Source organism: Mobula birostris, chromosome 1 (assembly GCF_030028105.1).
Source record: "Mobula birostris isolate sMobBir1 chromosome 1, sMobBir1.hap1, whole genome shotgun sequence".
NCBI lineage: Eukaryota > Metazoa > Chordata > Chondrichthyes > Myliobatiformes > Myliobatidae > Mobula > Mobula birostris.
Window position 1 is genome coordinate 170,353,432 of NC_092370.1, and position 27,563 is coordinate 170,380,994.

The following is a 27,563-nucleotide window of genomic DNA, read 5'->3' on the forward strand; positions in this document are numbered from 1 at the left end:
CCTGCAGCAACGAGATGGTCAAGGAGATCAGTGTGGAATAATTCGCCAAGGCAATATGACCTGGCTGCCTTTAGGCCCTAGTGGTGGACTGACAATGATGAGCAGTCCAGCCAATCAGACTGGGGACCAGGACTACCCGAGTCCTAAAGTTTCCCTCATCATTTCCTTTTGGATGAGATGGAAACTCCTATCTATTCTTGCTGTTCGGCTGTCCATCTCTTACTGACCTGCAGGGCTTTCTTGTTTTTCAAGCTGAATGTTGGCCACTGGCCATTAAATGTTATTATTTGAGGGAGAACCTCTGGGTGGAGAGTGAGACAATGTCCATCCCAACAGTAGATGAGATGAGCGGACCTTCAGACCCAGGCGGGCGGGCAACACAGGGAGCAGTAGCTGCCTGCAATGGTCCACACTTGCCATGTCAGATAGGGTGCAGCCTGGATCCCTCCCGTCTGCAGCAAGCTGTGCGTTACCTTGGTAACCGACTCCACACCGAGCCAAGCAGCAATGAGATGCCCATCTCACTGCCAGAGCATCCGTAGAACCTGGCACAGAGTGCACACCCCAGCGAAATGTCTTTTTAAATTACAATGCACGTGTTCGGCTCCTGAGACCAAGCCCTCTATAGCATATCGGTGTGCTGCAGTGGGGCACTCAGCAGGGTATCAGGGCAACCCTGGACTTTGACCCTGTGGGTTCTCCTCTGCACTTGTCAACCACCCATCCCCAGGAGTCAGATCCCAGTCCCTATGAGAGAAGCAGCAACTTACTGAAGGGATTTGCTCCTTGTCGTCTTCCACTTGAGAGGCCTCCCACACTGCTACCTAGGAAGGAAAAAGATAATAAGTTTAAATGTCAGCTGTGTCCCATTATACTAGACAAAAAAAAGATTTTGCTTCCTGATTACTTTTGGGTGTATCTTATGGATTTTGGGTTGCTGATCATGAAAATCACCATGAAATTTCCCTTTCACACACCACTTTCACCCATATTTGTTACTTCAATTCATAATTCAAGTCAGAATAACTGATGACAAAATTAAGGAAGGCATTTTTGTAGAGCCACAATACAAAAAGGTCAACAAAGAACCTCTAGTGGGACCAGAGAAAATTGCATGGAAGGCATTCAAGGATGTTGTTGAAAAATTTCTTAGCGACTACAGAGCACCAAACTACGTGCAGCTTGTTGCCAACATGCTTCAAGTATTCAAAACCATCAAATGCAACATGTCTTTAAAGACTCATTTTCTGCATTCCCATTTAGGCTTCTTCCCTGCAAATCATAGCACTGTCAGTGACGAGCATGGTTAAAGATTTCACCAGGACATTGCAGTCACGCAGAAACGATATCAGAGCAACTGGAATCCATCAATGCTAGCTGATTATTGTTGGACACTTAAGCAAGAAGCCTCAGACACTGATGACAAATGAAAATCATCAACAAAACATTTTTAGCTTAGTTGATCTACTGCAAAGCGTCAGCACTGTTATGCAATTAAACACAATATATTCAATAAAAGTCAAATCCTTTGTTTATCCAAATTCCTACAATATACAAGTAATCTGAAATTATGCTCAGCTTCAAGCATTCTATTGTAAACAAAAAAAAATTCTGAGGAAGCAACACTTTTGTTGTCCAGTGTTATTGACAGAGGACACAGAAGCACTGATAATGGTGATTGAAAAGCTCTATAACATCAATGTAGACCTTAGCAAGAGGGAAATTCAGAGGTTCTTGACAGTTCCTATTTTTGAACCAGCTTGCTGATGTATTATTAAAGCTCCTAAATGAACAGTGGCTAAATACTGGGGGAAAAGGCAACTATGTAAGCTATACCCAACAAGAATACAGACAATTCCTAGCTTTTGCATGGTCCCGTAGCAGAGAAACTTTTAATGGAGACCTGGTGTGACAACCAGACAACCAGCGTAGAAATGCCGTCACAGCAGCTGGGGAAATTAAGTTTGAATAAATGGATAACCTTGGGGTAAAAACGGTAGTGAATCATGAACACAAGCCATTCTGCAGATGCCGGAAATCCAGAGCAATACACTCAAAATGCTGGAGAAACTCAGCAGGTCAGACAACATCAATGGACATGAATAAACAGCTGATGTTTCGGAAGCACAGAGGGGGAGCAGAGAGGGAGGGTCTCACTGAACTCCCAAATTGTTGACTGTATATTCATTTCCAAAGATGCTGCCTGATCTGCCAAGTTCGTCCAGCATTTTGTGTGGGCTGCTCTGTAAAAATCCTTTTTAAAAGGATTGCTTTGACAGTAACAATCTTGCTCTGCCCAAATACCAGAAAAATGCTGCACAAACAAGTTCACCTTTGTTTTTAATTTTTTTTTATCAGAAATGAAAAACATGTGGAAATTTATCTTCCCAGAAACACATGAATTAAAGCAAATCACTTGTTCTATGCATTGTGAAAGAAAAGAATAAAACTCCATTCCCTCAACAGGTTTCCTTTAAACGAAATGGACAGTACATATTTTTACTTGTCGGCTTGTTATCAAGACTTTGTGCCATGTTTTACGAATCACTGCACAAATTGTAGTCATTACTGATGATCAAAGTCTGAACATTTACAATAAAATTGTTGAGAATTCCCATCTCTGCTTTACTGTTGCCTGAAAGTGCCAAATTCAACTAACTGCATGAAACTTAATTAGCATCTTATCCTTTCACCACAAGGCCTAGACTGAAGCAATGTAATAACAAGGCCAAGCAGTTAGAGACGCCAGCAATCTGGTGTTTGCCACTGTGTTTTGCTCGCCCATAATCTGAAACACATTTCACATTGGTCCTGTCTATACACTGTAAGATGCTTTTTTGGTGACTACATGCAAAAGAATGATATTTTATGTTGACTGCTGAGTTATTTCCTAAATCTGTCCTTACACGCAGTGAGTAAACAAGCATTTTGCTTTGAACAACTTTTACCAGTGAGGGCAATGTTTCCTAATTTACGAGGATACAGCCTGGACTAGAGGTCCTGAGTTATATGGAAAGGTTGGCCACACAGAATCTTTATTTTTTGGAGCATAGGAGAGTGAGGGGTGACCTCAAAGAAGCTTATAAAATTCTGAGGGGTATAGATAATCATAGTTTTTCTCAGGGATGGAGACTTCAAAAGTAGAAGGGAGAGATACAAGAGGGGAGAGATTTAAAAGAGTCCGGAGGGATAACTTTTTTCACATAAGGTAGTGAGTGCCAGAAGGAATGATCTGCCAGAAGAAGTGGTTGAGATGGGTACATTGCAACATTTAGGATGCATTCAGATAAGTACAGGGAGGGGAAAGGCTTGGAGACTTATGGGCCAAACATAGGCAACTGGGACCAGCAGGGAGAACGCTGTGGTCTGCATTAACTAGTTAGGCTGAAGTGCCTGATTCCCTGCTGTATTACGCTGTGACTCTACAACTAGTTATATGTAGAATTAGGAATCCCACCACAACAGCTGAGGAACGTAAATTCAATTAAGAAGTCAACCTGGAATTTAAAGTTTTGTTTTGATAATATTGGAACTGACTGGAAGATGTTTTTGACATTCTGAGATCTAAGTGATTATTGGACTACACTTTACATTGGGCTCCTTCAGTTTTCTGGTGTTGTGGCTGATCTGTTAGTTTTTTGTGTGTGTGGGGGTTGGGAGTTTTGATGTTAATGTCGCTGTTCTTTTCTGCGAGTGAGGGGGTCAGGGGTTTGATGTTATTGCTGCTGTTTCTGTTTTCTCTGTGGTGAAAGGGGACGGGGATTTGATGCTATTGTCATTGCCTTTTCTTCTGCGGGGAGAGAGTGGGGGGATTTGATGCTATTGTTGCTATTTTGTTCTGTGAGGGAGGGAGTGGGGGTTTTGAAATTTGCAAGTTTTGTTTCTTTTCTATTTTGTGCTGGGGGGTAGTTGATGTTTTTTCTTTCAACAACTCCCATGGCTTGTCTGTATTTCATGGCTATCTGGAGAAGACAGATATCAGAGTTGTATTGTGCATGCATACTTTGACAATAAAATGAACCTTTGAACCTTTAAATCATCACAAAATCCTCCCTGGTTCATGAGTGCCTTACACAAGAGGAAATCTGCCCTTCTGTACCTGAGACTCCCAGTGTAATTTCAGGCGCACTACAGTACAGATGGTTTATTCTCTGAAATAGGCCAGCAGCCCAGTCCTCAGTAAATGGCAGTACATGCCTTGTCATATCTTATAAATGAGTTTAAAAATGTAACAACTTGGACTGTCTAAGACGAGCAGAATCAAAGATATTGACTAACCTTTATGTGTTTCTTTCACACCACTGTCATTCACCAGGAACTGTTCCTTACTCTACACAAACTGCTGAGTTTTCTTTTTTTTGTACTGACATGGTTGTAAATGCAGTTTTACATTGATTTTACAAGGACATAAACAGTTATGTGCTGAGATACCACAAGTTGACTACATCTATCATCAAGTATGCCTACCATCTGGGCCACGTCATCTTTTGCAACTACCATTGGGCAGGGAATGCAGAATCCTGAAATCCCACCCCTTCAAGTTCAAGAACATCTACTTCTCTTCATTCAGTTCTTGATCCCCAATCACTATCTTACTATATCAAAACTCTGGCCATATTTCACTAAAATAGCTCTTAGCGGATACCTCCTCTTATTTACCCCTTGATCGTGACCCCACTAAGGAGCACCAGGCCATTGTCTCCCACACCATCACCGACTTTATCCACTCAGGGGATCTCCCATCCACTGCTACCAACCTTAATAGTTCCCACACCTCGCACTTCCTGTTTCTACCTCTAAAGATTTTGGATCTCCCCCTCCCACTTTCAAATCTCTTACTAGCTCTTCCTTCAGTTAGTCCTGACGAAGGGTCTCGGCCTGAAACGTCGACTGTACCTCTTCCTAGAGATGCTGCCTGGCCTGCTGCGCTCACCAGCAACTTTGATGTGTGTCACTAAAATAGCCATTGGTTTTGTTCTAATTCTGTCATCTCTTGAATAATTTATGTTTCTATTGTGAATGCTGTATCTTTGATGCTATATGCCTGCGATGCTGCTGCAAGGAAGATTTCCAGTACATCTGTGCACATGACAACAAACTCATCTTTGACTTTCGAAGTATTTTCCTGAATGGAGGTCAACCAACATTTCAAACCCATACACATCTCAGAGCAGTAGCTCAGCAGTGACATTAGTAAGAGACTATTTTCCCTTCTCAGTATGGAAATAAAAAGCTTAAAAGATGCAATAAAAGTTAATTAAATAATATTTTTTTCAAAAATTTCAAAGTTCCCAACTTAATTGGATAATTGACTTCCGTATTATATACTTAAGTCTTTAGTGGAGATAAATCTTAATTTAGTAGATTTCAGCATGTTAAAGGCCCAATGGCAGATTGAAAACTGGAGTAGGATCCAGATTATGTAAATAAAAGGAAGTCAGCCCTGTTGCTTTTGTTTTTCAGATAGGTCAATTATTATAAACTGCAGCAATCCTATTTTTCAATATGTTCCCAAGACAAGTTAATATTAGGAGTAAGGAGCGGCTGCTAAATCCCCCGAATTTGCTCTGCCAATTACGTAAGATCATGGCTGATCTGATTTGTGACCTCAGTTCTCCATCCACACCTACCCATGGTAACCTTTCATCTCCCCCCTTGCTCATCAATCCCTCCAGCGGTCTTAAGATATTTGAATATTCTGTTTCTGCACCCTTTTACAGCAACGAGCTGTTACTAGCACAGCGCTATCTTCTTTAAGAAGAGCTTATCAAACCTCAGAGAAAAAAAAAATTCTGCTTTAAAAAAGGGTGACTTCTTATTCTTAAGTACTGACCCAAATTTTAGATTTTCCCCACAAGGAAACATCCTCTCCAAATCCATCTTGACAAAGCCCTTCAAGATCACTTGTTTCAATCAAGTACCCTTTCACTCTTTTGAATTCCAAAGGATGAGTCAAGTCTGTCCAACCTTTTCTTATAGGACAACAATCCACTTCCGGTATCAATCTAGTAAACCATTCTTGAACTCTTCCAATGCCTTAACATCCTCCTCTGAATGTGGAGACTATTACTGTATACAGACCACCTGATGAAACCTTACCAGTTCCTACACAATTGAACCATTCATTTCCCCAGAAATAACAACATTGTGGTAAACCATGTATATATGTTGTAACTCGGTTACCTGTCTGGACACACCCCTCTGCTGACTGCCCCTGTGGCTCCTCCCACAGAGTCCTGTATAAAGGTGTTTGCCTTGCCCTCCCCCTCAGTCCGGGGGCAGACACTCACTGTGGAGGTTGTATTGTACAGCGAATAAAAGCCTTTCAGTATTTTACCAAACCTCAGTCTTTTGGAGTCATTGAAGGTGCTTCAATTTTATTCGCTGTACGTTTTAAAACATGGAACAGCCCGAGACCAGAAAAATTAGACCTCAATCCGCAAACACCTGAAGCTGGAAACGCTTTCGAACTCTGGCTGGCCTGCTTTGAAGCGTATCTAGAGGAGATTAAAGCGACCGACCCCGTAGCGAAGCACAGAGTTCTACTCTCCAGGGTCAGTCCGCGGGTCTATTCGCTGATCAGAGACCAGCCGAGCTACGACGGCGCGATGAGCACACTCAAAAGACAATACCTGCGGCCGATAAACAGCGTCTATGCTCGGCTCCGTTTAGCGACACGGCAACAACGCCCCGGGGAATTGAGTGCTGAGTTCGTCCAGGCCCTACGGACGCTCGTGCGAGCCTGCAATTGCCAGGAGCTGACGGCGGCGCAGCATGCAGAACTCCTAGTGAGAGACGCCTTCGTCACGGGGACCAGGTCAGTGTACGTGCGCCAGCGGCTGCTGGAAAAAGCCGATCTTACCCTAAATTCAGCGATGGAGCTGGCTGATACGTTGGAGGCCGTTCTGCATAACTCCGAGGCTCTCCAGGCACGCGATCCCCCGATGGCCTTGTGGGTGCCGCAGACCCCGCAACCTGCCGGCGAATCAACCTCAGTTGCCGCCAGTCGTGAGTCCGCAAAGTGCTACTTCTGCGGACTGGAGAAGCACCCCCGGAAACGCTGCCCGGCCCGACAAGCTACCTGCTCCAGCTGCGGAAAGAAGGGCCACTTTGCCAAGGTCTGTAAGTCAAAACTGCGACCAGGATCAAGCAGCGCCGCGTGCGAGACGTGGGGGTCGCCATCTTCCCTGCACACTGCCACCACGTGCGAGACATGGGGGTCGCCATCTTCCCTGCACGCCACCACCACGTGCGAGACATGGGGGCGGCCATCTTGGTCGGCACCACCTCCCACCGCCTACGACCAACGGGTGCTCACGGGGCACCCCACCACGCCGGACCAAGACAGCGACCCCACCCTGGCTTCCGTGACCCTCGACCAAAGCGCTCCCCACCAGCTCGCAAGGTCAACGATGTTCATTCCTAGAAAGCGTTCTTTCATAACTTCTGACCTCATCAAATACTTTCTGGAAATCCAAATATAAATTGATATACAAGATAAACAACATTCCACAGCACATTTTCCACCAAAAGATTCCAATAACATTGAACTTTACAAGAAATTGATATACAACATTTGTAAAGCTATCAGGGGACAATACCAGCCCAAAATGGAGTCTCAGCTCAACTGTCAGTTGTGCCGGGGGGGGGGTTACATACTACACTATCTCAGGCTACAAGACAAAGTCAGACAGCATCATCACCAACAACACATCCTGACAAAATCCAATGCATCTGAACTGCCAGTCACCTTTGTGGATGTAAGATCAGTCTTTGGAGTGTAACTTGTCGAAAGCATATGGCCCTGATGGTGTTTGTGGGTTGTGTCTTTAGGTGCTGTGCAGATCAGCTGACAGGGATATCTCCCTGCTTCAATCTGAGGTTCCCACCCGCATTAATAAGACCAAGATCATCCCAGTGCCCAAGAGAAGCATGGTAATGTCATTAATGACTACCATGCAATGGCTCTGACATGCCATCATGAAGTGCTTAACCAGGCTGGTCCTGCTACACGTTAACTCCAGCCTCCCACACAACCTCTACCCACTGTAATTCACCTACTGACAAAATAGGTCTACACAGACACCACCTCCCTGGTCCTACACTCATCCCTTGAGCATCTAGACAGTAAAGATACCTATGCTGTACTATTAATTACTGACTGCTGCTTGCCTCTAGTACCATAGTTCCAAGCCAATTCACCTCCAAACCCCTGGACCTGGGTCTCATCACCAACCTTTGCCTCAGTAATGATAGGCAGCAACTCCTCTATTGTGATTATCCCCACAAGGCTGTGTCCACAGCCCCCTACTCCACTCACTATACACTTGCGATTGTGCGGCCAGATTCTGTGAGTTTGCAGATGAAGCCACCGCAGTGGGCCATACCTGAAATAAGGATGAGTCAGAGTATACAGGAAGGAGATAGGGAGCCGAGTAGCATGGTATCATCACAAGAATACTTTCCTCAATGTCAGCAAAACAAAAGAACTGGTCATTGACTCCAGGACGGGGAACGGAGAGGGTTGAGAACCTCAAGTTCTAGGAGTGAACATCACCAACAGACTGCTCTAGTCCAAGAGTATTGATGCTAGAGCCGAGAAAGCTCACCAGCGCCTCTACTTCCACAGAAGGCTAAAGAGATGTGGCACATTACCTTTGACAGACCAATTTTTAATTGTTGCACCATAGAGAGCATCCTGTCTGGATGCATCACAGCTTGATACGAGAACTGCTACGCACGTAACTGGAAGAAACCGCAGTGCTGTGCACATAGTTCAGTCTGTCATGGAAACCAGCCTCTCCTCCATTGACTCCATTTACACTTCTCACTGCCGTGTTAAAGCAGCCAAAATAATATCAAAAACCCCAGACATTCACTCTCCTCCCCTCTTCCACTGGGCAGAAGATAGAAAAATCCTGAAGGAAGCACACACCACCGGGCTCAAGGACAAGCTTCTATCCCACTGCCTTATTGAACAATAAGATGGACTCCTGACCTCACCATCTGCCTTGCACCTTCTGCCCTCTGTTATTGGACTTGCAAGACAAGTTCTCCACTGTACCTCAGTCCATGTGTCAATAACAAACCAATTTAAATAAGCCAATCATCATTTCCCATTTTCTGCTTGGCCTCCTTTTTTCAATGAAGAAGTTTAATTTGCTACTTTCTAATCCAAGGGTCTTTAGCGGGATCTAAGGGATTGAGTAAATAAAGATCTATTCATGAACAATTCACTAGACACTTCACTTCAGACCACAGAATGAAGTCCATCTCGGCTAGAAGACTTATCAGCCCTCAGCTCCAACAGTTTGCTCAGAATCACTGCCATTCTGACTGTTCAAGTTCCTCCTTCTCTTTCAGTTTCTGTTACCACTAACCTCTACAGCAAAGAATGGCAGGCAGCCACAGTTTAATTTACCTATTATCTCCTTGTTTTTTCAATTATTCATTCTCCAAACCTGCTTTCCACAGGACCAACACTTACTCTGCTAACTCTCCTTTTTAAACATCTCTTACAATTTATCTCAATATTTTAGTTTGCCCTACTTTAGAATAATAATCCTACAATATGGAAACAAGCCCTTCACTTCATCGAGCCCCGTGGTTCAATTTAATATCAGAGAACATATACAGTATACAACCTGAAATCCTTACTCTTCACAGACATCCACAAAACAGAAGAAAAAACCCCAAAGAATGAATGGCAGAAAACGTTAGAACCCCAAAGCCTCCCTCCCCCCTCCCCAGACACAAGCAGCAGTAAAAGCATCAACCCCCCCCGCCCCGCATATACTACAGCAAAAGCATCGACCCCATTTACTACAGCAAAAGCAACTACCCCCCCATCTACTACAGCAAAAGCATCAACCCTCCATTTACTACAGCAAAAGCATTGACCCCCCATTTACTACAGCAAAAGCATCGGCCCCCCCATTTACTACAGCAAAAGCATTGACCCCCCCATTTACTACAGCAAAAGCATCGACCCTCCATTTACTACAGCAAAAGCATCAACCCCCCCCATTTACTACAGCAAAAGTACCGACCCCTCCATTTACTACAGCAGAAGTATCGACCCCCCCATTTACTACAGCAAAAGCATCGACCCCCCCCACTTACTACAGCAAAGCATCGACCCCCCCCTCCTCGCCCCCTTGCTCCAGCAAAAGCATCGACCCCCTCCACCCACCATGCAACCAATACCAAAGCCCCCACCCCCTCCCCAGAGATCAAGATCTAGAGTCCATGAAAAACTACTGTCCATCCCAACACTTCAACATCTCAGATAGGCTCTCTCACTAGCGAGGAGAGAGAGAGATCGCTCCTGCGACAGACGAGAGGGAGACCACCAGCTCTCACCAATAATCAAACACACACCTACACTAATACTAATTAAACTCTTCTTTTTAAAAATTCTCCCCTGTACTCTGGTGCACCTCATTAATGTGGTGTTTTCATTTATTTTACTTCTGAATCTAATACCCTTTCTCACACACCTCACCATACACAACCGCAGGCAATGGCAGCCTTGCACATGTTGACTAAAGCAGTCTAGTTACCTTATCCCAAAATCCAACAAGCTGCACTCTAGTGTTCAACAGAAAAGCCACAACCATTCCCATATTGCCCATTAACCGTCAGAAACAGGGAAGCGGAGGCCCCCTGCCTATAACTTAAAATTTATACTGTTTCATTCCCAGTAACAAAGGTGTGCCAGGTATAACAATATAATCTGACAGGGGTTAAAAGATTAGAGGTCTTCAAAAGAAGGAGCAGAGGCAGTGGGAATGGATAATATTTTCATATGCAAATCAATTAGCCAATACTGCCGTCCAGCTGATTAGTAACCAGGATGATTGAATGTGGGACTCTGCAAACATTATCCTTAATTTGCAGTCTCCATGTACAGAAGTGAGCTCAAGTGTTCATATAGAGAAAATTATATTTAAGGCAAAAGACATTAGATTGCATTGACAGAATCAATCAATATAAATGAATGGATATCAATTTGGCATGCAAGTCTCTGGTATCAGGCTGCATCTGGGATGTTATGCCTGGTTTTGGTTAACTCATATAGTGGACGGGATAGTGGCCTTGGAAAAAATCCTGTGCCTGTGCCTGTCAGACCAAATTAAGGTCCTAATCTATTAAATGCAAGCAAGGCTAGGAGATGATTAATCTTGCTGAACTATTAACCTGTTTGCTACGAATTATGAGCTCCAGTTTATTGGCTGATGTAGGTCTGTCCAAAAATAATTGAATGATTGACTAGACAGCAGTTATTGATAAACAGATTATTGAATTCAGGCAAGTGGGTCTGCCTTTGATAAACTCTGTCATATAGCCCACAGATATATTCACGAGCGATAACTGAATACTTGGACTGGGATACTGAACTAAATTGATAAATAGATTAGCCCAGTTTGAACAATTGAGGACACGTGTGCTGACACACTGGATAGAGTTAGTCCTGTAACTCAGCCATTCTCAACGGGGACCATATGGCCCCCTTGGGGGCCCTGGCACATTTGAAGGGGGCCACCGACTGAAAACTGTGAGAAGGGGAGCCCCAAGGGTTTATGGGGGCCCTGCTAACTGAACCGATGAAATACCCAAGCAGCAACCTTCATTGGAGTCAATAGTTTCCCTCCTATTTATAATATCTTTCCAACACAGCATTTGAATTCGGCCCACCTGGTAAATTCATTGCTTAAACTCCTCCCACACAGCTTCACTTCAGAGTCAGTCGCGAATCAGACTGCACCGGGTCAACGTATTCAATGAAGGGTTCTCGCATCCATTATTGCCATACTTCATTCTCCAAAGATCAGCATGTCTTGCTAGGCCTTTTTTAGCCTAGTAACTTTAAAGTATATGTGTTTGGATATATTATATGTTAAGGTAGGTTTTCTTGGTATTAATAATAAATGATTTTCTGTCTATCTGTTCGTGTTGTACCCCTGTTTGAAAAGGGGGTCCTGAAACCTGAGAAGAGCTCCTAAGGGGGCTGTGGCCAAAACACAGCTGAGAATCACTGCTCTAACAGAACAGTGATGCTCCTCTATATATTGACCACTGTTGTGATGAATGCTTGGCTTACTTGCATCTTCAATGGGTTGTTAGAACTGTCCTTAACTGTGTCATTGATCACATCATGCAGGCAATAAGCATTACTACTGGTGACATTTGGTCCTTGTAATTTCTTGGAGTGATTCTAATAGCTTGCACTTAACTGAAAACAAAATACATGGGCCTCATTCACTATTCCAAACACAAGAAAATCTGCAGATGCTGGAAATCCAAGCAGCACACACAAAACACTGGAGGAACTCAGCAGGGCAGGCAGCATCTATGGAAAAGAGTAAACAGTTGACGTTTCCGGCCGAGAATCTTCATCAAGTCCTGAGTTCCTTCAGCATTTTGTGTGTGTCCCTCATTCCCTATTCCCTCATTCCATCTCTCACTTTGTTTTTGAACCATGTCCACTTTGGCAATGATCAAGGAAAATACTTACTGGGCAAATTTAATGGGAAAAAAAACTTTTCCTTTATATAATGCTTTAACGTGCTGCCAGAAGCTTCAGGTTGTGTTTCACAATGAATTACAAAGTGCAGTGTATTCTGTATGAGAAAGTCAGATCTACAATATTTAATGTTCCATAAAACTGAAAAGCCAGATGAAGACATCCGCTGGCAGGGAGCATTGCTTTTCATATTTTTGTCTGCAAATGCAGTGAAGTAAAAATTAATGAAGACTTTAAAACATGTGCTATAAACAGACAAGTTTAATAGCCATCAATTCTCAAGACAAATTTGGACCATTCTGTTACTGATTTGGAATAAAACTAATTTTGATATTTCAAGATCCAAACATTTTAAAATATTGTAACTCATAAATTTCATTCCAATTGCCTTTGAAAAAAAATCTTGCACATATAACATTTCTCCTGGCAAATTGTCTTGGGGACTCTCCAACAACTTTTAAGAATAACTATCATAATTTTATCTTGGAATTATTCTTATTATTCAGCATTGCTTGGCATCTTTTGCCTGTTCTCTTTATTGCCCTCAGTGTCAAACGGTCCAACAGAATCTACACAGCATCTAGGTTCAAACCCTGCGGTTTCTTAATTAAATAATCTGTACAGGGATTACTCCAAACTCCTTACAAGTGGCCCCAAATCCAACTGGTATCAAGTAACTGGCTGCCAAGTGCACGACTGTTGAATTCAGACCATTGGACCAGCCTTTGTTAAACTCTGCTATATAGTCCACAGTGTGATAACTCGATACACGACTACTTGAGAACAAGACATACTTTCAGATGGGAAGAAAGATTAACTTGGGCACCCTTGTTCATTGTTGGGCACTGTGAGGGTCCTTCATCCCCTTGGTATTAATCACCAAGATTCTAAACCTGGGTCTCAGTACCTCCCTCTGCAAGTAGATCCTCAACTTTCTCGTCAGGAGCCCAGAGACAGTTTGGATCGACGATAGCGTCTCCTCCTCGCTGACACACAAGCCTTTCTCAAGTACACATGCTTTGCTCCTTGCTCTACTCTCTTTGCACGCATGACTGTGCTTAGCCACACAGTTCAAGCAACCATCTGTAAAGTCTCAGGCGACGCCACTGATGCCAAATCTCAAATAAGGGGCCGTACAGAAGTGAGATACATCAGCTGGTTGAGCTGCAACAACAACCTCACACTCGTCATCAGCAAGACCAAGGATTTGATCGTGAACTTCGGAAAGGGGAAAACTTGTCTTCACGGAGGGGGTCAGTGGTGGAAAGGGTGGGCCAGCTTAAGTTCCTGACTGTCATCATCTCAGAGGACCTCTCCTAAGCCCAATGCATCGATGCAATCACAAAGAAGGTACACCAGCAGTTCTGCTCCGTTAGGAACTTGAGGAGATTAGGTATGTCATCAAAGACTCTTGTCAATCCGACAAAGGGTCTCGGCCTGAAACGTCGACTGCACCTCTTCCTAGATATGCTGCCTGGCCTGCTGCGTTCACCAGCAACTTTTATGTGTGTTGCATGACAGCCTGGTAGAGAGGCTCCAGTGCATGGGATCACAAGACGTTGCAGAGCCTTATAGACCCAGCCAGCTCCATCATGGGCATAACCCTCCCCATCGTCAAAGACATCATCATATGCCAGTTCCTCAGCATCCATCATTGAGGGCCCTCCTCACTTGGGACCTGTCCTCTTCACACTACAAACATTAGGGAGGAGGACCTACGCTCAGAAACACCTGCTTTCCCTTCACCATCAGATTTCTGAACGGTCTTTGAATCTATGAACACTATTATATTATCCCCCTTGTCATTTATAGCACTCTACTGCTGCTGCAAAACAAAATATTTCATGCCATCTCAGAGTGATAGTAAGACCCGATTCTGATTTGCCCTGGGTTTCCTCCCATGTTCCAAAATGTGTGTGGGTGAGGGTAACTGCTTACTGTAAGTTGTTACTGGAGTGTAGTATAGGTGAGTGGCAGGATCTGGGAGGAGTCGATGGGAATGTGTGCACAGTTAAATGGTTTAGGTTAGAATTTGCATAAAAATAGTGTTCGTTGGTCCACCGACCTTTCTCACAGTCAGCAATTCCTTCAACTTCTGTGTCACTTGCAAACTTACCAATCAATCCAAATCATTAATGTATTACCAACTACAGAGGTCCAAGCACTGATCCTGATGGAACATTACCGATGTCCTGTCAGAATACCACATCTCTACCGTTACATTGTTTTCTATGGCCAAGCCAATTTTGAATTGAACCTACCAACTCACAGATCTTACTGGATCAGCCTACCATGAAAGATCTGGTCAAACTTTTTACTGAAGTCCACTGCCCTACACTCAATCACCTTCATCATCTTCTCACAAAACTCAGTCAAGCTTACAAAACAGGGCCTCCCCTACACAAAGCTATGCTAACTATCCCTACTAAGTCTGTGCTTTTCCCAATGTGAGCAAATCCTGCTCATAAGAATTTTCCCCAATAATTTCCCTATTCCCACTATCAGGCTCACTGGTCCATGTCTCCTGAAGATCCTTTCGTCTCAGTATCTGAAGGTGACGTGCAGGCTGCCTTCAAGAGGGTGAATTCATCTGATCCAGATGGAGTACCTGGACGAGTACTGAAGACTTGTGCTGACCAACTGGCTGGTGTATTCACGGATATCTTCAACTACTTGCTCTGACAGTGTACAGTACCCACTTGCTTCAAGCAGGTTTCAATGGTACCGGTGCCAAAGAAGAGCGTGGTAACCTGTCTCAATGACATCACCCAGCGGCACTTACATCCACAGTGATGAAGTGTTCTGAGAGGCTGGTGTTGAAGCATATCAGCTCCTGTCTGAGTGGCGACTTGTTTCCACTCCAATTTGCCTGCCAAAGCAACGGGTCTACTATCTCGCTGGCTCTTCACACAACCCTGGAACATCTGGACAGCGAAGATACGTACATCAGGTTGCTCTTTATCGACTACAGCTCAGCATTCAACACCATCATCCCCTCAAAACTAATCAGTAAACTCCAAGACCCAGGCCTCCATACCACCTTGTGCAATGAGATCCTGGGTTTCCTCACTTGTAGACCGCAGTCAGTTTGAATTGGCAAAAACATCTCCTCCACAATCTCCATCAACACAGGAGCACGACAGGGATGTGTGCTTAGCCCCCTGCTCTACTCACCTTACACTTATGACTGTGTGGCTCAGTACAGCTGCAACACCACATATAAGTTTACTGATGACACCACTGTTCTGGGCTGTATCAAAAGATGTGATGAATCAGCATACAGGAGGGAAATTGAGTGGTGGTAATAACAACAACCTCTCATTGAATGTCAATAAGACCAAGGAACTGTTTGTAGACAACAGAAGAGGGAACCCAGAGGTCCCTGAGCCAGTAATCATCGGAGGATCAGAGGAGGAGAGGGTCAGTAACTTAAATTCCTGGGTGTCTCTATCTCAGAGGAGCTGTCCTGGACTCACCATATACAGTAAATACAATTGCAAACAAAGCATGCCAGCACCTCTACTTCCTCAGGAATTTGTGGAGATTCAGCATGTCATCAAAGACCTTGGCAAACTTCTATAGATGTGTGGTGGAAAGTGTGCTGACTGGCTGCATTATGGCCTGGTATGGGAACACCAATGCCTTTGAGTGAAAAATCCTACAAAAGTTTGTGGATTCAGTCCAGTACATCACAGGTAAAACCCTCCCAACCAGTGAGCACATCTACATGAAACGTTGCCGTAGAAAAACAGCATCCATCATCAAAGATCCTCACCACCCAGACCATGCTCTTTTCTCTCTGCTGCCATCAAGTAGAAGGTACAGGAGCCTCAGGACTTGCACCACTGGATTCAAGAACAGTTACAACCCCTCAGCCATCAGGCTCTTGAACAAAAGGGGATAGCTACACTCATTAAGGACTCTTTTATCTTGTTATTTAATGCTCTCGTTATATATTGCTATTCATTTATGTCTGTATTTGTATAGTTTGTTGTCCATTGATCCTGTTCACAGTTACTGTTCTATAGATTTACTAAGTATGCCCGCCGAAAAGAACCTCAGGGTTGAACGTGGTGACATGTACATACTCTGATAATAGATTTTACTTTGAACTTCGAATAAAGTCCTAGTTTGTTTCTGTTACCCTTCTTAAACAAAGAAACAACATTGACTATTCTCTAGTCCTCTGGGAAGTCACCTGAAGCAAAATTTTCAGGCAAGATCCCGCCAGTCCCCAGCTTTGCCTCCCTCAGTATCAGGGTATAGATCCCCTCAGCCCTTGGGGACATCCATCTTAATATTCATCAAGAGATCTAACACCACCCCCTTATGAATATCAACATTTCCTCACATATGAACATAGCACAAGCACTCACTAATTCTCACTCTCATCCATGTCTATCTCCTTGAAACTCATTTAATACCTTTCTACTTCCTCTGGCTCTAGTAATAAATTCTGTACTTGGTCCTTGAGTAGTCCTACCCACTTCTGAGCCATCTAAATTGCAGTAGCATTTTCCTTAATCCTATTTACCGAGGATATTCCTTTAGTACTCCTGAACTTTCCTGCTTCCTGTGTATTCCTCAAGGACCTTGTCGAAATTTCGATATTCTAAACCTTGCATCAGTTTCCTTTTTCTTTCTGACTAAATTTACAACATTTCTTGTAATTAAATGTCCCTGAATGTTACTATCCCTATCTTTCATCTTTGCTGGAAAACGCTGAACCTGAATTCTAACCAGATGGTCTTCAAAAGAGTCCAATATGTCAAATATAGATTTACCAAATAATGGGTGTTCCAAATCTACTCTTCTCAGTTCCAATCTAATACTGTTGTAATTGTTGTGGTTGAGTGCTGGTGACCCTATGGATAGTGTAGTTGTCGATAGGGTTTTCGTGGCAAAGTATGGAAATAGATTGCCAGGCCCTTCTTCTGCACAAATGCTTCTGCTGTCCAGGTTGGGACCTGGCTGGATTCAAACTCAAGACCATCCACATCAAAGTCCAGTGCTAATGTCACTGCACCACCAGCCAGCCCAAATGTTATAATTAGTCCTCCCAATTTAACATTGTCTGCCATATATTTATTCATAACTACCTTAAAACTTAAGAGTTATGAGCATTGTTGCCAAAACATTTCCCCACTGAATCTCCAGTCACCTGGCCAGGCTCATTTCCAAATACAAGGTCTAGAATGGCCCCTTTCTTGGTTGGAGAATCAATATGCTGTTTCAAGAAGTCCTCCTGAACGTATCCTACAAATTCTGCCTCAACTAAACCACTGATTGTCTAGTCTAGTGAATATCCCTCTATAATAACCTTGTTGCGTTATCTGTTGCTATATCTCCCTCTAGCACAGGGGTCCCCAACCTTTTTTGCACCGCGGACCGGTTTATTACTGACAATATTCTTGCGGACCGGCCGACCTGGGGGCGGGGGAGGGGGGGTGGTAGGGTTGCCAACGGACAACAGTAGCAGTCAAATACTTGTGTTTACCCCCGAGAAAAACTACCATGACCATGAAGCCTTGTGTGGGCACCTGTGTGCGTACGCGTGAGTACGTGCTGATTTTTTTTCTACAAATCGTTTCGGGCGATTCTGTTCGGTGAAACTACACTGTACATATATTATTTCTACTTTACATAGGCTGTGTATTTATCATATCATTCCTGCTTTTACTATATGTTAGTGTTATTTTAGGTTTTATGAGTTATTTGGTATGATTTGGTAGGTTATTTTTTAGGTCTGGGAATGCTCAAAAAATTTTCCTATTTAAATTAATGGTAATTGCTTCTGCGTTACGCCATTTTGGCACAAAAGGTTTCATAGGAACGCTCTACCTTAGCGGGGGAAATACGGGACAAGGGCGGTCCCGTATGGAACAAACCAATTTAGCCCAATATATGGGATGTCCCGGCTAATACGGGACAGTTGGCAACCCTGGGAGGGGGGTGGTGTTGATCACGACTGGAATATAGGTGATAGGTCAACTATAAGTCACTTATAAGTGGCTAATACACTCAATTTCATTTCTAAAAGGGTTTATCTAACGAATTTAATATTAAACACACAGCGCATATTTTCCTTGCATGAATATAGTGATAAGTCAATTATAAGTCACTTATAAGTCAATAGCATCATAACATTTTAAGTAACATTTGGATATTAAACACACAGCGTATATTTTCCCCGTATGAACATATAGAATCATTGCAACCATTGCAACACACCAATATCGCTGAATCAGTGGGAGCCCTGGTCTTGTTTTCCTGCAACAAGACGGTGCCATTGAGGGGTGATGGGAGCCAACGATACTCGAAGGGGGTTCCTTATGTCCAGTCTATTCCGCAATTTAGTTTTCGTTGCATTCATTGCAGAAAACTCCGCTTCGCAGAGATATGTTGGAAATGAAAGCAACGTTTTCAGTGCTTTCATTGTTATCTCAGGATATCTAGCCTTGACTTTGATCCAGAATGCCGGCAGAGATGTTATATCAAGCATACTTTTCAGCCCACCGTCATTTGCAAGCTCAAGGAGTTGATCTTCTTCCCGCACTGACATGGATGACGCGTGGGTAATGACCTCGCGTGCGTTCAAGCTCAACAGAGCGTGACAGGGAATGAGGAAAGCTGCAGCTGACTCATATCGCCAAATCACATCGTTTCCTCGCGGCCCGGTAGCACATGCTTTGAGGCCCGGTGGTTGGGGACCACTGCTCTAGCAATTGGAAAGTCTACAACAAAACCCTAATACAGCAATGGCACTTTTCTTATCCCTGACTTCTACCCACATCGCTTCAGTGGACGAATCCTCCTGGATGTTTTCTCTAAATGCAAATGGGAAATAATCTCTGGTCGGTGGTGCAACTCCACCTCTTCTATTTCGTCTGAAACATCTAAACATTGGAACAGCCACACTGCAACATGTTCTCTCTCCCACGTCCATCAACTCCACTCGAGTTCTCCTAATCCCCATCCACATCAGCAGTAATTCATGGATGATGATAGCATTGATAAATTGATTCAAGTATGAAAAGAGGCAACTAAACTAATATTGTAAGTATTTTCAGTGATGTCTGTGGTGTCAATGAACAAATTACAAAAATGGCAAGCAATGAATCAGGTACTGAGTAAAGGAGAGAGGATATCTACAGAATCAAGGACATTCAGCAAGTGAAGCAGCAACAGTTGAGAAACAGAATCAATGCTACAGATTGGTGACCTATCATCAGAATGCTCATAAAATTAGAATATTAACTTTATTTTTCTCCTATTGAGTACCCTTCTACTTTTAACTTTAGATTTCCAACATCTGTGTTTTTTTTTGTTTGCTTTTGAGGATTTTGAGGCTGATGGAATGATATGCTTATTATAAAACAGAAAATGTTGGAAATACTCAGAACCTCTGGTAGGAGAAGCAGAGCTAACTTCTTAGGTCAAAGGCCCTTCACAAGACCTGGAAAGGAGACAAAGAAGCCCCTTCAGCTGCAAGGAAGAAGAGATGGTTCTGGTGGAGTTAAACCTGGGTGACCATGAGAATAAACAGTAAACAAGGCTATTTGGTCAATGAGTGAATGGGTGCATTTAGAAAGTGAAAACGTAGAAATAAGAATGTATGATTTGCAAAATGCAGAGAGGAGAGACAGGGCTTGAAGGTCAGGCTGGACACATCCTCCACACCCAGCAAAAAAAAAAAAAACAAGAGATTTTATTAGTTGGAATGCCTGTTCCCATTCAATTAATCTCTAGCTGGATTACATTATACACCATGCTAATGTTGAAGTGCACAAGTTGGTGGTTGGTCACTGTTACTGTACTGGCTTCGGGTGTAATGATTGACCATTACATAGTTACCCACCTCCTTCCTTCACTCCTAAGCATCCTTTCAACTCGTGCAGCGAAATGGTTTTGTCCTCATTCAAGTCACAGTAATCGGTGAATTTCCTTCCACATTTCTTTGGCTTGGCCTTCTTCCTCAAGAAGCGCTTAAACGGCTTCATTTCCTTCTTGTGGATATTGTTGCTGCCGTTCTTATCCAGCTGACCAAAGTACCAGTGCACAACCCGCTCCTCCAGAGTGTGGCTTGGATCGGGCTCAGGAAACCTGCATCAACAAACACAAAGGCCCTGTCAGTTGTAGGTGGGGGCCAGCACAATGAATAGATGCGGCTGGAGAAAACGGTTGGATTTATATGGTTTCATCTTCAGTAACACAGACAGAACAGCAGAAATTTAGTGGTACATTGGTACTGAATGCATTTGGTAATCAATGCTCAAGAAATAAAGCTGCCTAGAGCATAGAACATAGAGCAGTGCAGAACAGTACAGGACCTTCAGCCCATGATGTTGTGATGACCTTTTAATCTACTCCATGATCAATCTAACCCTTCCCTCCCACGTAGCCCGTATCCACTATTCTTCTTTCATCCACATGCTTATCCAAGAGTCTCCAAATGCCCATAATGTATCAGCCTCAAACACCAACCCAGCAGTGTGCTGCAGACAACGACCACTCTCTGTACAAAACCACCTACCTCTGACGTCTCCCCTAAACCTTCCCCCACCCGCCTTATCAGGATGTCGGCTGGAATTAGTCTATCTATGCCTCTTGTAATCTTATACATCTCTGTCAAGTGGAAGAGAATGAAAGGGAATTCCCTTTCAAAGAGAAAAGCCCCAATTCACTCAACCTTTCATCATAAGACATATTCTTTAATCCTGGTAAATCTCCTCTACCAGTTCTCTAATGCTTCCACATCCTTTCTTTTATGAGAGGACCAGGACTGAACAGAACACTCCACGTGTGGTCTAACCAGAGCTTTACGGAGTTACATTACCTTGTGGCTGTTGAACTCAATCCAATGACTTAACCACCCTATCAACCTGCAAGAGGACTTCGAGGGATAGTTGTCTGGAGGAAGACCCGGGTGGTTTATTTTCCATTAACCAGATACAATGATTTGTGAAAAGACCTGGCTTATATTAAAGCTTTCAGACACCCAGAAGTCATGAATGGATGAAGGACACCCTCCTGCAGGAGGAATCACAAATCTCTAATGAATTCAAGGATATGAGGTAATCCAATGCATTTCACTGCCAATAAAGTGAAGTTTAGTCACTAATTGTTTATGGGAGGGAGAATAAACAGCCCATTTGTTCACATTCAGATCTCATGAGTAGCAGTCCATTAAATGTCAAACTGATCGTTTTTAGCTGGTGTTGGCTCAGGGATAAGCACTAGCCTAAGCACATGAGCAGTGCAGTTGGACTTTTACTACCTACTTGAGCAGGCAAATGCAGCCTTGCACTCAACCTACTTAAACTGAGATGGACAATAGATATCAGATGAGCGACAAGCATGAAATTTGTCTGAGCTCATGGTACTACAAACCTGTCCTTTTTACATCGTTTGTACATAGTTGTGGAAAGCCAGTAATCCTGATATTGGGAAGAGAGCATGCACACAGATCAGACAAGGAGATAATCCTGGAAATCCAACTTCATATTTCTGAAGGGCTTGGGGGGCAGACAAAGACAATGGTCCACAATGGAGATACAGGATACGGTAGATGTTGGACACCTGGAGCAACACACACAAAACACTGGACAAACTCAGTGTTGACTCAACTCCAGTTTTAGTCCAATCCTAATGAGGGGTCTTGGCCTGAAATGTCAACTGTTCATTTCCCTCCAGAGAGGTTGCCCCGGCATTTTCTAAGTTCCTCCGGCATTTTCTGTGTGCTGCTCGTGGTCCACAATGATACGGCCGATGTATGAATGCATCACTCGAGGGAATCATTAGATTCTAAGGGCTGCAGATTCTGTAGATAGGTACTCAGAAATGCATATTAACTAAAGCATGATTTTAGCTGATCTGATGCCAGATAAACAAATGTTTGCATATCTTTGAGTGAATTGGCGGTTCCTCAAAACGAGTACCTCAGGGAAGCAGAACTCAAGCTTGCCTGAACCTTGAGCTTATTTATCTTCTCCATCATTGTTCCATGGTAATCTGCCAACCTCGTTGACTGTGCCTTTCCTGAGAGTAGGGTGCTGTCAGGTGGAAAGCTGTCTCATACCAGCGAGCCCAGAGACAGCACACGTTTCCATGTTACTGGCATGAAGTTACACCGGGAACATAGAAGGCTGTACTGAAAAATATTTCACCTCCTCATCCACTCTATTGGTGAATTCAACTGTTTCTGGCCAGCCACTCTTTCTTATCTGTGCACCCCCCCCCCGAATGAAATATAATTTCATCATATCTACCACAATTCATGTCAAATCCTTCTCACTCATGATCACTGGCCCTTGGCTCATGAAGTTTTCTTAGCAGTGTTCAGATCTCCTTCCCCTCATCTCCACAAGACCATGAAATATAGGAGCAGAATTAGGCCATTTGGCCCATGAAGCCTGTTCTGCTATTCAATCATGGCTGATCATTTTATCCCCCTCCTCAGTCCCACTCCCCAGCCTTCTTCCCGTAACCTTTGATGCCGTGGCCAATCAAAAACTTATCAATCTGGACTTTAAGTACACCCAATGACTTGGCCTCTATAGCTGCTATGGTAAGAAATTCCACAAATACACCACTCTCTGGTTAAAGACATTTCTCTGCATCTCTGTTTTAAATGGATGCCCCTCTATCCTGAGGCTGTGCCTTCCCGTCCTGGACTCCATCACAATGGGAAACATCCTTTCCACATCTACTCTATCTGGCCCTTTCAACATTCAAAAGGTTTCAATGAGATCCCTCATCATCCTTTTAATTCCGGTAAGTACAGACCCAGAGCCATCAAACGTTCCTTGTATGATAATCCTTTCATTTCTGGAATCATCCTTGTGAATCTCCTCTGAACCCTCTCCAATTCCAGCACATCTTTTCTTAGATAAGGAGCACAAAACTGTTCACAGTACTCAAGGTGAGGCCTCACAAGTGTCTAATAAAGCCTCAGTATCACATTCCTGTTCTTGCATTCTAGACCTCTTGAAATGAATGCTAACATGGCATTTGCCTTCCTCATCACCAGCTCAAACTGCAAGTTAATCTTTAGGATGTTCTGCAAAAGGACTCCCAAGTCCCTTTGCATCTCAGATTTTTTGGATTTTCTCCCCACTTAGAAAATAGTCTGCACATTTATTTCTACTACCAAAGTGCATGACCATACATTTTCCAACATTATTATTTTATTTGCCACCTTCTTGCCCACTCTCCTAACCTAAGTCCTTTTGCAGCCTTCCTGTTTCCTCAACACATCTGCAACAAAGCCATCTATTCCATCATCAAAATCATTGATAGACAGCATTAAAAAAAACGGTCCCAACACCGATCCCTGCGGAACACCACCAGTCACTGTCAGCCAATCAGTAAAGAATCCTTTTATTCCCACTCGTTGCCTTCTTCCAATCAACCAATGCTCTAACCATACCAGTAACTTTCCTGTAATACCATGGGCTCTCAACTTGGTCAGCAGACTCATGTGTGGTACTTTATCAAAGGCCTTCTGAAAATCCAAATATACAACATCCACTGCATCCCCTTTATCTATCCTACTTGTAATCTCCTCAAAGAATTCCAACAGGATCATCAGGCAAGATTTTCCCTTACAGAAACCATGCTGACTTTGTCCTATGTCACCAAGTACTCAATAACCTCATCCTTAACAATTGACTCCAACATCTTCCCAACCACTGAGGTCAGGCTAATTTCCTTTATTCCACTGAAACACTGCTACGTCAGACTTTACTTTCTCCCTGTCAAATTTCAAGCTGAACTCAGTCATATTGTGATCACTGTCTCCTAAGGGTTCCTTTACCTTAAGCTCCCTAATCACCTCCGCTTCATTACATAACACCCAATACAGTATAGCTACTCCCCTAATAGGATCAATGACAAGCTACTCTAAAAAGCCATCTCATAGGCATTCAACAAATTCACTCTCTTGAGATCCATTACCAACCTTATTTTTCCAATCTCATGTTGAAATCTCCCATGACTATCATAACATTTCCCTTTTGACACACCTTTTCTATTTCCTGTTGTAATCTGTGGACCACCTCCCAGCTACTGTTTGGATGCCTGTATATAACTGCTATCACAGTCCTTTTACCCTTGCAGTTTCTTAACTCAACTCACAAGGATTCAACAACTTCCGATCCTATGTCACATCTTTCTAATGATTTATTGCCATTGTTTACCAGCAGAGCCATGCCATCCCCTCTGCCTACCTTCCTATCCCTCCAATACAAGGTGTATTGGACATTCATCTGCATCCATCCCTCAACCATGATTCAGTAATGGCCACAACATCATACCTGACAATCTGTAAAAGTACAACAAGATTATCCACCTTATTTCTTATACTCTGCGCATTGAGATATAACACTTTGAGTATTGTATTTGCTACCCTTTTTGATTCTGCACCCTAATGCACTGATACTCGCCCTGCTGGCTGCAATTTTGTCCTATCATCTGATTGCCCTTCCTGGCAGTCTGACTGCACACTATTTTTGCTTTTTTACCATCTGTCCTATCCTGAGTCCCTTCACTTTGGTTCCCAACCCCCTGCCAAAATTAGTTTAAACCTTCCCCAACAGCTCTAATCTCCCCATGAGCCCTACCTGCAGCCTTCAAATTTTAAGGATTGAGCACTTCCACGCCCAGTCTCCAAGTTTGTTTAAGTCTTCTTCAAACTTCCTGCTTCCTCAGCACTACCTGCCCCTCCACCTGCCTTCATACTGTCCGCAAACCTGACCACAAAGCGATCAATTCTATCATCCAAATCATTGACATATAACATGAATAGAAATGACTCCAACACAGACACCTGCAGCACAACTCTAGTCACTGGCAGCCAACTGGAAAAGGCTACCTTTATTCCTGCTCTTTGTCTCCTGCCAATCAGTCAATCTTCTATCCATGTTAGTACCTTTCCTGTAATATCATGGGCTCTTATCTTGTTTCGCATCCTCATATGCAGCACCTTGTCATTGAAATGATCACTGAACACAACCTCTGGACTCACTTTCACAGTCTCGGCAACTCAGGTTCTCGGTATGCTTTATTTATTTAATATTACACTTTTTTGTATTTGTACAGTTCATCTTTTGCACATTGGTTGCTTGTCAATCTTTGCTTGTGTGTGGTTTTCCATTGATTTTATTGTATTTTACTGTATGCCTGCAAGAAAATAAATCTCAGGGTAGTAGTATATGGTGATATATATGAGATTTGACAATAAATTGAGTTTGAACTTTGGGCTTTGAACTCCCTGATCCGCTCATCCCTCCACATCCTCTTAACTTCTCCAACAACTGCAAAAGATGTAGCACCTGTTCCTACTCTCTTTCCAGTATCCAAAGAACTAGGCAGCCCTTCCAGGTGAGCCAAAGATTCACACTCGTCTCCTCCAACCCTGTCTACTGCAGTTGGCTGTCCTGCTCGGGCCTCCTCTACATCGGTGAGACCAAGCACAGACTAGACGACCTACCTTTGCTCTCCCCTATGGCCATCCCAAGCTCCCCGTTGCATGCCACTCCCCATTCCCACACCAACATATCAGTCAGCTGCCTTCTCCACTGCCAGGATGGGACCCAACACAAACTGTAGGAACAGGGTCTCATATTCTCCTCGGAACAGTCCATGTTCCAAGCCGACACTGGTATCACTGCCCCACTTTTCCTACACTGCAGCGACGTCTGCATTGGGGCTGCTTCCAGTTCTCATGCTGAGCTCGTCATTAACTTCTTGACATCATTTATCTGGTCTATTTCCGACATCTCCCTCCTCTTTCTCAATCACCCATTCTCTATCTCTGAGGACAGTTTATTCACTGATATCTTTTGCAAACCCACTGACTCTCACAGCTATCTGGGCTATACCTCTTCCCACCGTGTCACTTGTAAAAATGCCATCCCCTTCTCCCAGTTCCTCTGTCTACACCACATCTGCTCTCAGGATGAGGCATTTCATTCCAAAACTAATGAACGTCCTCCTTCTTCAATGGAAGGGGCTTTCCTTCCTCCATCATAGATGCCGCCCTCACCTGCATCTCTTCCATTTTGTGCATGTCTGCCCTCACTCATCCTCTCACCACACCACCAAGGATAGGGTTCCTCTTGTCCTCAACTACCACCCACCAACCTCCGCGTCCAGCACATAATTCTCCATAACTTCTACCATCCCAAAGGGGATCCCCCAACCAAGCACATCTTTCCCTCCCTCTACTTTCTGCTTTCTGCAGGGATCCTTTGTCCATTCATCCCTTCCCACTGATCTCCCTCCTGGTACTTACCTTTGCAAGCAGAACAAGTGCTACATCTACCCCTACACCTCCTCCCTCACTAATATTCAGGGCCCAAACAGTCCTTTCAGGTGAGGCAACACTTCACCTGTGAGTCTGTTGGGGTCATCTACTGTATCCAGTGCTCCTGGGGTGGCCTCTTGTATATTGGTGAGACCTGTTGGCTGAGCATCTACGCTCCGTCCGCCAGAAAAAGCAGGATCTCCCTGTCACAAACAAGAGAAAATCTGCAGATGCTGGAAATCCAAACAACACACACAAAATGCTGGAGGAACTCAGCAGGCCCGCAGCATCAATGGAAAAGAGTAATCAGTCGACATTTCAGGCTGAGACCTTTTATCAGGTCTCATCCTGAAACATTGACTGTTTACTCTTTTCCATTGATCCTATAGCCACCACTTCAATTCTTCTTCCCATTCCCATTCCGACATGTCAGTGCATGGCCTCCTCTACTGCTGCAATGAGGCCACACTCACACTGAAGGAGAAACACCTTATATTCTGTCTGGATAGCCTCCAACCTGATGGCATTAACATTGATTTCTTGAACTTCTGGTAATTGCCAACTGCACCCCATCCCTGCCTTCACCATTCCCATTCCCTCTCTCATCTCATCTCCTCACCTGCTCATCACTTCCCTCTGGTGCTCCTCCCCCTTCTCTTTCTCCTATGGTCTTTTACCCTCTCCGATCAGATTCCCCTTTCTCCAGCCCTTTATCTCTTTCACCTATCAGCT

General features: G+C 43.7%; 1 protein-coding gene across 3 annotated transcripts in view; it reads right to left on the reverse strand.

Annotated features, from left to right (window-relative positions):
* Window positions 1-27,563, reverse strand: part of smoc1 (SPARC related modular calcium binding 1) — a 248,867-nt gene that overhangs the window by 14,879 nt on the left and 206,425 nt on the right. For all 3 annotated transcript variants that reach the window (XM_072265877.1, XM_072265866.1, XM_072265857.1), the window contains exons 11-12: window positions 20,385-20,629; window positions 771-824 (exon numbers count right to left, since the gene is read on the reverse strand). In XM_072265877.1, coding sequence (XP_072121978.1) covers window positions 771-824; window positions 20,385-20,629 — 299 coding nt within the window. The remainder of the gene's footprint in view (window positions 1-770; window positions 825-20,384; window positions 20,630-27,563) is intronic.